We start from the raw sequence: 14,314 nt of genomic DNA, 5'->3' as shown, positions 1-14,314 counted from the left end.
TACAAAAACTAGGTGTTTTTTGGAGTATGATGGCTTAAGCCTTTTACCAAAGATTTTGCAACCTTCCTGCGTCAATTTCTTTGCGGAGTTTAACTGAAAATATCTGGGATTTTTTTGCGTGACATAACACTGCATAACATCAAAATGTCCACACGCAATGAGCACTTGAAGTACAACTCGCGTGACCGCGACAGCCTAGGCCGATTACTAAATAAAGCGATGATGACACATTTGTTTTCGACTTATAAAGGGTAAAGATTGGACAGACTCTTTCCAGGGGAACTATTCGATGATCTTGATACCTTGGCATTGAACAAAGTCTCTTTAGTCAGCGAGCCAATCACATGCGCCCTTGTTTGATAAGCATTTACAGGACTTGCCTTTGATTGGATTCGCTCTCCTACATAAACGAGCTTGTTGCATTGTCAAAGGAAAAATCCTGTCCCATTTTGCGCATCGTCGAAACCATTCCTGGCAAAAGAGCGTCTTTTTGAATTCCCTGCAAAATGGTGGTTTTCTCTGCTCGTGAAATCACTTTATTGGCCTTATTTTCAGCATTTGGAGTTGCTAAAGGTAAGTTAAACTATTCTCCTTGTAACCCAAACGCTCATTTTTTCGATCCATGTTTTCGTCGAGTATTTTTCTAGATGCAATTTTCAACGGCAACACGAAAAGACTCGTTTTCGTCGCAGTATTAAACAGTCAAATTATCAACCAGCTATTTTGTAATGGAGCATTTCGTTTTGAATTTTCCATCTGTTACTTTATGACAACGACGGAATTTTACAAAAAGGAAACAATGCATTTCATTTTTCCGATGATTTCAAGCTATATTTCACCGAGATAATATTAAAGTATATGTTTGGCATTAATTCGCTGGGAAACGATAAAACAATTCATCATTTGGTTTTGCAGTTGCGACGAAAATGAACAAAAAACATTTATCCGTTTATTTTTCTACTTTCCCTCTTTCTTGGATTTCAAAAAGACTACAACTTACATTGATATTTTTATCCCACTTTCCTACCCTACCTTGTTCATAGTCCATTGTTTTGCCTCCGGAATTTTTGTTATTCACTGAGCCCAGTTTACATCTTTTTTCTTTTCTTGTTTTTCAACCAGATCAATTTACTTCACACTCTGTCATGGCGTTTTGTGATTTGAATTATGTTTGTTTTTTTTTTCGCTCTAAAATCTGGTACTTTTATTTCACAAAAATGCAACATTCGAGGCGCTTGTTTTATAAAATGCTGAATACGGCTAGTTCTTCAGTAAACATTGCGTTGTGCGAATGTACACAGTCTATACATAAGATCACATAAGGCCATCCCAATAAAATGTTTCGTTTCCCATCGCCCCGTCTCTTGTAATGGTGGGTCGGTCGGTCGGGCAAAAAAAAAGAATGAACACTTTAAGGAGAGGCAGAACCGAAAGATTTTGTTTCGGTCGATCTCGCTGAGAACAGTTGGAACAATCGTTAATGCCCTTGGCACAAGGACATCACATCATACCAATTAATGTAAATAAAACAAGATCGCGTGCTTGTAAATTTAAGTACTTGCCTCTTTGACTAGTGAAACTGATTTTTTTTTTACATTTTAAAAAAAAAATGGGTCGGTCGAGCGACTGGGAAACGAACAATTTTATTGGGATGGCCTAAAGAAAATCGTCATCTCGAAATGTTGTCTTGTCGGGTCACGAAATTCTCAGAACTACATTGAAATAAATGTATTGGATTTAGTATGGAGAATATAAATTCCGAGCTTGACATCACTAAAAAATTTTGTTTCCTACTTTTCTTTGTGGAAAGAATCCGTCAAGTACGCGTTTCGACTCTTTCCGGCGTTTCACTAAGTTGGACTCTGGTCAGTACATCGAAATTGAAAGCGCACCAAATAGACATGATATAATCTTTTTGGTATTTGCATGGCTGTATGAATTTTCAAATGATGTTGACGAGACCCAATGATAAATTTCCGTACTTGACAGGCTTCTTCTTGCCTCAAAGTAAATGTCTCTTTGACGCTATTGTTAAGAACAAAGAGCGTTTTAAACAGATTAAAATACGACGCGACAAAGAGACAAAAGTCTATTTCATAAACTGCGCTGATACGCGAGTTCGCGTCTACGTGACGCGAAAAATCGTGAGGTTCGTGCCTTTTCCCTTTGCCTACGGTTTCTTTTTTTTATTGTTTTAGTGTCAATAATATCATCTGTTAGGGCAAGGCCTGACAAGACAATAATTTCCTCTCTCCAGGTTTTTCGTTTCTCACAAAAAATGCTTAGCAAAACGAAATTATTAAGGGGAAAGGTATATGCCTATTTAATAAGAGCTTTGAGGGAGGAGGGAATAAAATTTCACAGGTCTTTTAGGTCCAGCATTTTTTTTAACGGCGCGTTTCTCGCCAAAAATGTTGAGCGAAAACGAAATTCTTCAAAACATTCACATAATAAGTGAATGTATGTACACCCCTTCAGGGGAAAGGTTTGCCTATAAGAGCTCTTTAGCGAGGAGAAAAAAACATTTTTACAGGCCTTTTTTCATTCGCCAAAAAAAGTGCGTAGAAAAAACGAAATTCTTCAGGGGAAAGGTGGGAATAAAATTTCACAGATCTTTTTTTCATTCCCTTAAAATGCGTAGCAAAACGAAATTCTTCAGGGGAAAGGTGGAAATAAAATTTCACAGACCTTTTTTCATTCGCTTAAAATGCGTAGCAAAACGAAATTCTTCAGGGGAAAAGTGGGAAATAAAATTTCACAGATCTTTTTTCATTCGCTTTAAATGCGTAGCAAAACGAAATTCTTCATCAGGGTAAAGGTATGTCTATTAAAGCTCTTGAGCGAGGAGGGAATAAAATTTCAGAGGCCTTTTTCATCCAGCAATTCTTTTTTGAACGAGGGTCAGAGTTTTCGTTCTTGGTTGTTTATTTTAACCTTGTTAAAACATATCCAAGCAGATTACTTATGTTGATGCAGTTGACCCCAGTGGCCAAAATCTAGTCACGAAAGCATACTCGAGGTTTATTTTTATCAGCGTGATGTCGTAATGTTTTGAATGATTTCCCCGAACTTGAACCAGCTCAGACTTGATGGCCATAAGCCACAATTAGACGATGATATAAAGGAACAATTGTCTTTAGAACCGGAAATAATTAGTTGAATTTTTCCTCCACAAGTGTCTACAAGCGCGGACATGAATCAGTTAAATTTAGCAAGCAATTGGCACATCATATGCCTGAAGTCGCTGTCGAGCAAAGTTTCCGGCGCACAAAACTGATGAAAGAAACTTGTTGCAAGAATTATCCCTGCAAATACCGAATGCACCGTTTACAGCAGGTTTTGCACCCTTTGCTTTCAAATTTACCACGATAAATATATAAAAACGTTTCTTTTATTTATGTCTGTTGGTTCTGAACTCTGAACGCTCGATGTAAACAATGACGTCATTCTCAGACTTCTCTCTCTTCTCTCGTCCCTCTTGCGTTTAAAGTTTTTTGAAGTCATCGGATGATAAGATGCCCGGCCGCGCTAAACAAAAACACCGAATCATAGGATCTTTAGAATCGTTAGAATCCAGTGGCAAAGTCGTTACGACAAATATCTCTCGTTCCTTCGGCTGTGTTCCTTCGGTTGTGACTTTTTCAGTGGATATTTCTGTTTATAATTCTGTCCTATGGTATTGATTTTGACTAATCTCATATTTCACAAAACAGTACATTGAGAGTGAATTAAAATACTTTTATAAAAGGGAAAGTAAAAGCGTTAATGGGCCTTCAAACAATTTGCGGGCCTAGAGGTCGAACTCCAACTGTCCAAACTCCGGAGTGCAACGTATACAACTTATGTCCAACATAAAATTTAGAGTGCAAATGGAATGGCAACATTTTTTGTTTTTATTTTTCCCAGCTGAATTTGAAATCGTGGAGCCATACCCAGAAATCATCTATCCAATTGAGTACTCTTCAGCTGAAGTGACCTGTGTTGCATATGATTCGTCAGGAGTCAAGGTTCCCGATACAATCCTTTTTGTGAGGCGAGACGATTTCAATAACTATGTCAATCTTACAGATGATGGCAACTTGTACTTCACTAACAGAACAGAAGGTAGTAAAGTGCACTAAATTGTCACTAGAGAGAATATCTTGATTAGCAAGTTATAAAGTAAGACCTTTTTGTCTGGTTAAACTCTTTCTACTCAATCTTGCTTCCCAAACAATTTCAGTGAGGGTTTTAAGAACCAAAGACAAAACCCCCTTCCCCTCGAAATTTATCTTCTACTTAGACATAAACAACAATTATGTTCACAACTGGCTGGGAATGAAGAAACTACAACCAAAGTGGGGATGAGCTTCGCTGGCTATCTATATTCAAGCAATAACCTCTATTTCGAGCACAAATTTGCAGGGGTATTTGTCCGTGGACATTATATGTTCCCGGGAATTGTTTGAGAGCGCAGCTAGGACAAGTTAAGGGATAAAACGGTCAGCTAGCTGCAAGCGTTATCGTCTAACTCAGTTCTATATTGTGCTATACTTAACTCCGGCGAGAAAGATTGAACAAGTCTTTTAGAACTAGACCATACATGTTTGATTCGAAGAAAGAGGGTCTCAATGTGGTTAATCGTTAGTCGTAAAACGGCCGAAAATTTTCCCGTTAGGCGTAAAAATTGAGACAATTTTAACCGTTAGCCGAAAATATGTTAACCTTAAAAAAGTCGGTCAGTAATTATACCTAATCGTACCTTTTGTCCGCGTCGGCGGGCCCTGGTCGGGCGGACGCGTCCCCCCGCGCCTGTTCCGCGGTACTTAGGTTCGCCCCCCTCCGGTGATTCGCTCAGTCGGCCGCTGCCCGGTGCGCGCGTCTTCTTCCACTTCTCGCCTCTTTTTTCTCGTTGTGGTTCTCCTTCTCCCTGGGGCCCACTTCTTGTTCGGGGTTCAGTTCGTCGGTCTCCGCTGGCGGCGCGCTCAGGGGCGGGGTTTTCTCCGGTCCGCTAATCTGTTTTGGTACCTCTTCTCTCGTCGGCACTCTTTTTCAAGTGACCGTGATATGGTGGCATCGGTCGTGACTTGATTCGTGGATATCAGGACAGTGTCGCGCTCTGATTGGCTACTTGCAAATTTGGGTACGGTAATTATAAATACAGCATACTGGATCACTTTATCGTCCCAGAATGGTCCTAAGACCTAAAATATGTTCTTCAATAATGGAAATTAATTTTTAACTTTTAAAATAATGGACACTAATTTTTATTTTCTGTTAACTGCGTAATGGAAATAAAGTAACCGTTAGCCGTAAAAAGGCCAAAATTTTAACCGTTAACCGTAAAAGCCAGCACCCCATTTAGACCCTCTTGAAAGAGTTTGCGCACGTTTCATTTGCAGAAAATGGACGGAAGCTCTTTGTTACAATGCATATTCGCAATGTCACAATGGACGACGACAGTGCCAAGGGCAAGCTGGGAAATTACGAGTGCCATGCGTATGCAGTAAATCATTATGTCCCGGCTAGGTATGGCTTCAGCGTCAACGTCATCACAGGTAATGCACTGATGAGCGACCAATGATGATGGTTTTAGAAATGTAGGTCCGCTATGCGTGCATGTGTGAATTAGTGACCTTCAGATTTGACTTACGAGTTCGAGATCGAGTACGAGTACGACTTTGGAATTTCAACACAATTGTATCCCCCAAACTATAACTCTTCCCTGTTGCTGACTAACATATAAATAAACGTTAGGGATAAGACTGGTGTGATAAGTAATTATAGGAGGCACACGAATTTGGTTTGAAAACTCTTACTCGTACTCAATCTCGTACTCGTAGTCCAATCTGAGGGTCACTAATTAGCAGCATAGTGCGGCGAACAGAGAACGACAGGCGATATATATATGTTCGATTGGAAGTGCGCATGCTAAAAGTCAATAGCATGAAAGCTAACAAACTAACCTTAGTGATTTTCCTGTTCAATTTTTTAACATAAGTGATCTGACAAAAAAATACTGTGCTATGATTATTAAATGCAATTAGGCTTAATTAGATAAGGCGATTATGAGACTTAAATTAGATTCACGCTTTTGCTAGGGATAGGGTCATTTATTATATACTAAAACGGTGGATATCGTTTTTGGTACGCGCTGATTGGCTACTCAAACTCCAAATATGCTTTGCTGTTCACCCAGAGCAACGCGCGCGAGAAAATTGTAATCTTTGGCTGGAATAAACTAGTCATCAAATCATCCTTTTGGGCTCGTTTATCTCACTGTTTTAGAATATACTAAAACAACTATTCGCAGAAGAGGAGGTGGCTAGTGGTGGATATTTACCGAGCCGCGAACTATTATAGATTTGACAGCTAAAGAAAGGCACCTTATTTGATTGCATTTTAGGGGTTTTGAGGGATCAACCCGGCGGTGTAGTGTTTTGGGATGCTAACAAGCTAAAGGTCATAGCTGGTGACATAAAAAAAAACTTGGATGATAGTAAAAAAAAATTCTGCGTCGCTACTGGCATCGATTGTTTACGAAAGAAAAACGTGTGGTGCCTTCTTATTTGTGCTAAGTAATAAAGACAATTTTTGTTACTTTCTTTTAGCAAAGGAAATCCCCAAAGTGGTTGTTTCTAAAGTTAAGCTCCTGGAACACGATACGGACGCTTCAATCCTTTGCAACATGACGGAACGAGGAAGTCAGGACACACGACTTGTGAAGGTTTCGTGGTTCAAAGACGGCGTAGTGAACCGCACCGTGCTAATCCCTAACCCGCCAAATTCCAATAACCCGCTTGGTCCGTTTGTTCTCGAAGATGTCGGCGTCAAAGATGGAGGCGAATACACTTGTCTCTTGGAAGTGCTCTTGCAAAACAAACGGCCGTACAATGTAACAGACAGCACTGTTGTTAGCAGTAAGTGTGTGCTACTAATAATAATAATACAGCTTTTGTTTCAATTTATTTTGTTTCGTACGCGGTCCAGATAAACTGAATGCGATACACACAAACTAATTGTTTTTTATTTATCTGAAACGGCGGCATTTTTTATCCGGACAGCTAGCATGCTAGGCAATCAAAATGTTAATAACATACCGGTTTGTTGAGTTTAACTAGTAATAAAGTTATTTAACTAGAGTTATGACAAAGAGTCAGAGTAAGGCAAGGTTAAGTCGGTATACGGGCCCAGTAATCCAACAGGCCGGAGCTTATTGCGGTTCAACCCCTCCCCCCGACCTGGATGGGATGCTAGCCCATTAGGGTTATCCCCTAGCATTAAAAGACTTCTAAAACGTTCCATTATAAATTCCTGAATTCAAGACTAAAATCTTAAATCTCGAATACAGGAGCCTGGCTTACAAAGTCTTGAATTCAGGATTTTAGTCTTTGGTTATAACTCCAAAAATATAACTTTTAGAATAGCTTTCCCCTACCTTGCTCGGTACAAATGTAGATCTAGTATGTTCGAGTAATATTGACCTCTTTCATTATGTTTTGTTAATTTGTGAATTTTTATTGCGTTTTTTATTCTAGTTGCACCGTGGTTTGAACATGAAGGCGAGAAGGAAATCGTAAAGGAGACAGGAGAGGGCGCGAAACTGGAGTGCAGCGCAAAAGGATTTCCTTTGAACGTGGAATGGAAATTTAAAAACGAGAGCGACGAAGTGGTTAAAACCTGTATTGGTAAGTTTGAAGTTTGGACAGATTGAGTCAGTTTTGCCAACTTCGAGTCCCGTTCTGGAATAAAGAAAAGTCTCCCTTTAAATTCAGTGTTTCAAAAATTAAATCCTAAATTAAAAGGCTTTGTCCTCTCAAGAGCAACGCTGTTTGAGCTTTTGAGAAAGCACTTTTTGTGGTCTGGTGTGTATTGATCGTTTTTACTCTTTCAACGTTATTGAAAGACGAAAGAAAGAAATAGCAAATGCAACACTGTGCATACTAACATCAGTCAGTCGTTCGATCGGTCGATCGGTGGGTCGGTGGGTCGGTGGGTGGCGGGTGGTCCGTCTTTCGTTCGTTCGGTCGGCCGTCGTTTGGTCGGTCGGTCAGTCAGTCAGTCACACCAATAAAGTATTCGAAACCGGTAGAAACAAGTAATGGTCCATTAATTTTCGCGTTTGACTGTATTGCAGGTTCTTCAACGAATAAGCGTTACAATATCACACGCAAGGGAGTGTATGACCTTTATTACCTGGCCGTCAGTGACCTGGTCACGACTGACACCGGAAGCTACTACTGCTGCCTGCCATCAAACTGCTCTGAGAGCGTCGACGAGGATCGGTGTCAGCGGTTTGTCCTCACTGTCGAAGGTAAGGTATAGGTGTAGACTAGTCCTGAGATTGGGTTTTTGCTACCATTTGAATGAAAGGATTGAGAAAAGTTTGGATTCATCGTTGTCTTGACAAAATTAATTTGTGTTCTTGGGACCGTCTACTTTTAATTATACTATACATCTAGCAGAAAAGATAAGGGAATCTGACCTATTCACAAAAACCATCATGTTGTAGAACATAATAATAATAAATAATAATAAAAAGTATTTTTATAGCGCCAAAATCCAATAATTGCTCATGGCGCTTTACAGTAAAAAATATTAATAAAATGATGTTAAAAAGTTAAAAACTCTAAAAAATTTAAAAACGGATATTTACAAATATAAGTTCAAATGTACCTAAAAAATAATAATTATTAAAAAGCCTGTTTAAAAAGGTACGTTTTTAAATGTCTCTTAAAAGTGCCAATAGAAGGACTTAATCTAAGTTCAAGTGGGATTGTGTTCCACAGCCTTGGGGCTGCCACGGCAAACGCTCTCTCTCCATATGTTTTTAATTTTCTTTGGGGGTCGCCAGAAGGTGCTGTGTAGATGATCTTAAAAATCTCCGAGAGGTGTGATAGTAACATAACCCAAATCCCAAATTGAGACCGTCTAATTTTAATTATACTATACATCTATCAGAAAAGATGAGTGAATCTGACCAATTCACAAAGACCATCATGTTGTAGAACATAACCCAAATCCGTGACTACGAGCTATATTGACTCCTGGAAAAATGCCTGTCGAAACGCCCTTCAGAAGGGCCCTTTTCAGCCGCTTTTCTTTTTCTCCATTCCATCAATTTCACTTTTACTTCCTGGGTAGAAGCTTTCGGTTTGGAGATATTTTTGGCTTTGTATAAATCCCTCTAGACCCAAATTTCCTGGGATGAGTTCAAAAATTTTCGATTTGATTATCGCGGTTTGCAATATTTGTGAAAAATTAATGGTCCAGTCAATCTCTTGTGACCATCGGACCCTTGACAAAAGTTTGGGCCTATCCCATAAAGACTGTTCACTACATATTCCCGAGTACCTTTGTATGAAACTTGTGTATTGTATGAGACTAAGATAAACTTGTGGAGGCGCGGTGGCTAATGGTTAGCGCGCCGGACTCCGGAGCGAACGTTCCGGGTTCGAGCCCTGGCCGGGGTCACTGTGTTGTGTTCTTGGGAAAGACAACCCGTTACTCTCATAGTGCCTCTCTCCACCCAGGGGTATAAATGGGGGGAATGGGGGGGCCCCGCGCTAGACATCCCCCCCCCGGGGGAAAGAAAAAAAACCCTAGCTGCTTAATGCTATCGAAACCGGGATAAACTCTGGCAGTATGCGCCACTTTGGCTCAAAGCTGCCCTTTATAAGACAAAACTTGCATAAAAACGTACAGAACAGGAATGACTAAATTTTTCTTCTTATTCAATAGATCCTTTAGACCCGAAAGGTGGTGCGATGGCTTTGGCATCTCATGGTGTTCTGGCGGTGTTGGCTACATTCCTTGCGTCGTCCCTGCTTTTGTAAAATGACAAGTGAAGAAGCGCAGAAGAACGGGGAAAAGCGATTTTTTTATTTGCTGTCCCCTCTTAAGAAATTGGGGAATATGATTTAATTTTGAGTTATTTGCTACTCGATGCAAGTTTTTTATTTAAATTTTGACTTCTTTTGGACATATAAATTTGATTTCGTGCAGGCGAAAATCAAGCTTGTTACGTCATTTGAAGGCATGGTTATCGTATTCCGATTAACTGCGATGTCGTTGTTGTATGCTTTTTTGTCCCTTTGCAGACCTTATTACGTAGCCTTGTCAATAAAAAATAATGATCGGTTATGTACAAAATGGGTGCCAGAAAATTAGAAACATAATTGAGATTGGCCAATGATCTGATAATGAAGATTTAAAATTTTGAAAAAGTAAAAAGGTTTGTTTGATAAAAAGTTGCTAGGTAGCAAACTTTGCCATACCATGCATAAAAATCATGTAACGTTTTTAAAATTTTGAACGGTCATAATTAAGTTTCGGTCAATTGTGGCAGTGATGGTTGGAAGAATAATATTAAAATTATTTTAAAATACCTGCGACTCCAAAACGGCGGCGAAAACCGTGCATGCGCATTTCATGGCACTTTTGGTTTAAAGCAGATACAGTATTCATTTTATAGTACTGCGTTTTTCTTTGAGAAACATGCAGGAACTTAGAAATAGTTTGCAGTCAATATTTGATGTTGGAATTTAATTTGCTAATGTTTTTGTTTATAGATTATGAATAGCTTAGAGTTTCTTCCATTCTAAGCCGATCAGGTTTGTTCTGGCTTATATTGAAGAAAATGTTTAGGACAAAAAAAAATTATAAAAATGACAGATTTACTTTCGTTCCATAAAAAGCACTGTATTAAGATCATTATTGCTATGTTAACCTTATAAAAATTATATTTATTAATGATCGAAAATCATTGCAGCTTATATAGAAGTGTTTGCATATACCAGGTATCGTTCATAGACACATTTTGCTGTGATAATAAATGGAGGAAATGAATAGTGTCAGTGAATTACTGAATTGGAACAGTTTATACAACTGGTATATATAATTATGCAGAACAAAACACTGTACAAAGTAAGGCCCGGGGTACTATAAAATTTGGGTGGTGTGTGCGGCACGCCTTCCCGACCCTTATTGTACTTCAAACTAAAATAAGCTATTTCCTCTACCATTTTTTCAGACCGACCCTACCCCAGAACTGCTTCGGTTTGTTTAAACATTCTAGAAAGGCTTCAAATTTCCGATTTTGATTAAAATGATACAAATAGTTACTTCCAAAAATTATTCCTAAAGTTGACCAGATTGCAAAACCATACCCTATACCATATCCGTCCAAACCAACTATCTTCATTATTCCTCTGCTAAGACGAATTATGAAGATAGTTGGTCTGGACGGATGGTCCGTCTGTTTACCCCCCGTCCTGACCAATCGATGAAGCCGATAATCGATGATAATCAATACCAATCGATAATAATCGATGCCAATTAATCGATTGATATTGGAAATCGATGACCAATCGATGACGGAAAATTTTGTGACTTTTAATTTCATCGATTTTCATCGACTGTTATCGATTTTCATCGATTATCATCGATTACCATCGATTTTCATCGATCGTTTTTTATTTTGTTTGATTCAATATGGGTGCTATTACATCAACTCAGTGGCTCTTAAAAGCGATCAATACCTCATTTATTCATTTTCGTGATATACTGTTACCGTATTTTCTCGATTAAACGCCGGGCCCCGAATAAACGCCGGGTCTCCAAGGTAGAGTGGTAAGTAAGCCTTTCAGGCATTTATTAGAGGTGTAATATGCTTTAGGTATGATGGAAAGATACATTCATGTCACAAATATTGATTAAAAACCCTTGTTTAATAAACATTTTGCTCAAATAAACTGCACCATTCAAATAAACGCCGGATCTACGGAGCCAAGTTTGGAATAAACGCCGGGGCGTTTAATTGAGAAAATACGGTATGTCTGTTATGCAGCGAAAAAAAGGGGCAAGGTTTACACTTGCGTATAGGTTACTTCAGAAGATAGTAGCCTTTGACTACGTACTTAATAACAAGTGTAACCTCCGTTGCTTTATCCCCGGTTTTATCCGCATCTTCAGACATCGTGCGCTCGTCTCACGTTCAGTCGTTTTAGGATTGCGAAAATCTATTTCCGGATCATGACGAGCTTCTTGCGAATTTGAAATCGTGGACCCCTGCCGATGTTCTGCAGTTTTACTGCAGAACATTACCAGGGGGTCTAGATTTTTCGACACGTATGAATGAAATTCCTTGACGCCTCTTCGCCAGAGATGTGTTAAGGAATCAATTTACTCGAATATCGATCTGTTGTAGAATTATCCTGGGATGCCCAAGTACGCCCCAAGATATCGATGAAAATCGATGAAAATCGATGACAATCGATGACAATCGATGTAATTAAGGAAATTTTATTTGTGACTATTGATTGGTCATCGATTGGCCGATGCCAATCGATATCAATTAACTAACCATCATCGATTGATATCGATTGATTGATTGATTTCCGATCATCGATTTTCATCGATTGGTCAGGCCGGGTTACCCGTATTTATACACAGACGAATTATTGCACGAACTAAAAAATGCTCGCCTAATTAAAATGCAAGTTCGTCCAGACGGATCATCCGTCTCTAGTCTAAATCGGGCCAAGTGACAGAAATTCCTGACGCGTGTTGCACAAGCCATTCGCGTAAGCGAGAAAAATAACTTCGGAAAACGATGAATAATTCTACAGTAAGGTAAAAACTTAACGGCTAAAACATGACAAAAACCAGCAATTTACATTCACGGATACAAGGTTAGAGTAAATACTAAGTTAATAAGTTGGAAAGTTATTAAACGGAAAGTGTTGATTTGCGAACAAATAACTCTGACCTAAAAACATGATCCGTGTAGTCGAAAACAAACGAAGCGAATCTGTGTGTAAGACGAGAAAAGAAAACATAACTTTCCAACTTACAGTTGTAAAATAAAATGAAAATGATTTACTTGACAATAAAAAAAGGTTGAATTTAGCACAAAACGTGTGTTAAATGCGTAAACAGAATCAAACAAAAATAAAATAAAATAATAAATAAAAATTATTTTTATAGCGCCAAAATCCACTAATTGCCCATGGAGCTTTACAATAAAAATATTAATAAAATGAAGATCAAAACTCTAATAAGTTTAAACTAAAAGAGCACATTACGAAGACTAAACTACAAGATAAAGCGACTACAATTATGCAGTAATTAGCGAGGTCAAGTTCTTAAAAATAATAAACAAAATAATCAATCCTACCTTGCTAAAAGCAAGCTCTTTCTCTCTGCGCTCTTCAAACTGCCCCATTCTCGACCCCAGAGCTCTTGTCTTTTGCACATGACTGACGCCGTCAGTCATGTGCAAAAGAGAAGTGCTTTGGGGTCGAGAATGGATCTGCCCAGTTAAGTCTCGAGAACTGAACTGACTGCAAGCTAAAAACGTGCTCCTATTCATACTAGAGCAAAAAAAGGGAACGGCAGTTTCTCACGTACGAAACGTGTTTAAACAGGAGCAGTCCCGCACCGGTTCAAAGCGTCTCTCTGATTGGCTGATTCACGAGAACAATAGAAAATTATTTATTAAAATAAATACTTTATATGTTTTGTGGTGATTTCTTTCACCGTCAGTAGTTCCTCTAATTTCCCATCTAAGGAACATTTCTGGCTTATCATAGGTATTTTTTAATAGCAACGGCAAACATGGGAAAGCATGGACCGGCTGTACCGGCCGTTATAGCATTACCGACTGTACCGACTGTACCGACTGTACCGGCTGTACCGGCTGTACCGGCTGTACCGGCTGTACCGGCTGTAACGGCTGTACCGGCTGTAACGGCTGTACCGGCTGTAACGGCTGTACCGGCTGTACCGGCTGTACCGGCTGTAACGGCTGTACCGGCTGTACCGGCTGTAACGGCTGTACCGGCTGTACCGACTGTACCGGCTGTACCGGCTGTACCGGCTGTACCGGCTGTACCGGCTGTAACGGCTGTACCGGCCGTACCGACCGTACCAGCTGTACCGACCGTATCGACCGTACCGACCGTACCGGCCGTACCGGCTGTACCGAGTGTACCGGCTGTACCGAGTGTACCGGCTGTACCGAGTGTACCGAGCGTACCGAGTGTACCGAGCGTACCGAGTGTACCGAGTGTACCGAGCGTACCGAGCGTACCGAGCGTACCGAGCGTACCGAGTGTACCGGGTGTACCGGGTGTACCGAGTGTACCGGCTGTACCGGCTGTACCGGCTGTACCGGCTGTACCGGCTGTACCGGCTGTACCGGCTGTACCGGCTGTACCGAGTGTACCGCGTGTACCGAGTGTACCGAGTGTACCGGGTGTACCGGGTGTACCGAGTGTACCGGCTGTACCGAGTGTACCGGCTGTACCGGCTGTACCGGCTGTACCGGCTGTAC

At 40.0% G+C, this 14,314-nt stretch overlaps 1 protein-coding gene across 2 annotated transcripts; it reads left to right on the top strand.

The window, feature by feature from the left end:
* The first annotated feature begins 337 nt into the window (after window positions 1-337).
* LOC144654625 (uncharacterized) lies at window positions 338-10,827 on the top strand. 2 transcript variants are annotated; one of them, XM_078514819.1, is made up of 7 exons: window positions 338-573; window positions 3,907-4,104; window positions 5,382-5,537; window positions 6,591-6,899; window positions 7,518-7,667; window positions 8,117-8,293; window positions 9,721-10,827. In XM_078514819.1, the coding sequence occupies exons 1-7, from the start codon at window positions 507-509 to the stop codon at window positions 9,813-9,815; spliced, it is 1,152 nt and encodes a 383-aa protein (XP_078370945.1). In that variant the 5' UTR covers window positions 338-506; the 3' UTR covers window positions 9,816-10,827. The 2 variants fall into 2 exon arrangements, with proteins under 2 accessions (XP_078370945.1, XP_078370951.1); XM_078514825.1 differs by having other exon boundaries at window positions 339-573; window positions 9,730-10,827.
* Window positions 10,828-14,314: the final 3,487 nt, after the last annotated feature.

Source organism: Oculina patagonica, chromosome 1, assembly GCF_052425735.1.
Source record: "Oculina patagonica isolate OP01 chromosome 1, crgOcupat, whole genome shotgun sequence".
Lineage (NCBI taxonomy): Eukaryota > Metazoa > Cnidaria > Anthozoa > Scleractinia > Oculinidae > Oculina > Oculina patagonica.
This window is presented reverse-complemented; position numbering and strand designations above follow the sequence as displayed.

What these genes read in the sequence shown, in the direction of transcription:
- LOC144654625 (XM_078514819.1), top strand. Translation starts at nt 507, where the DNA reads ATGGTGGTTTTCTCTGCTCGTGAAATCACTTTATTGGCCTTATTTTCA. An exon ending in CTTCACTAACAGAACAGAAG is followed by an intron (nt 4,105 to 5,381) that starts GTAGTAAAGTGC and finishes TTTCATTTGCAG; the next exon opens with AAAATGGACGGAAGCTCTTT. An exon ending in GTTTGTCCTCACTGTCGAAG is followed by an intron (nt 8,294 to 9,720) that starts GTAAGGTATAGG and finishes CTTATTCAATAG; the next exon opens with ATCCTTTAGACCCGAAAGGT.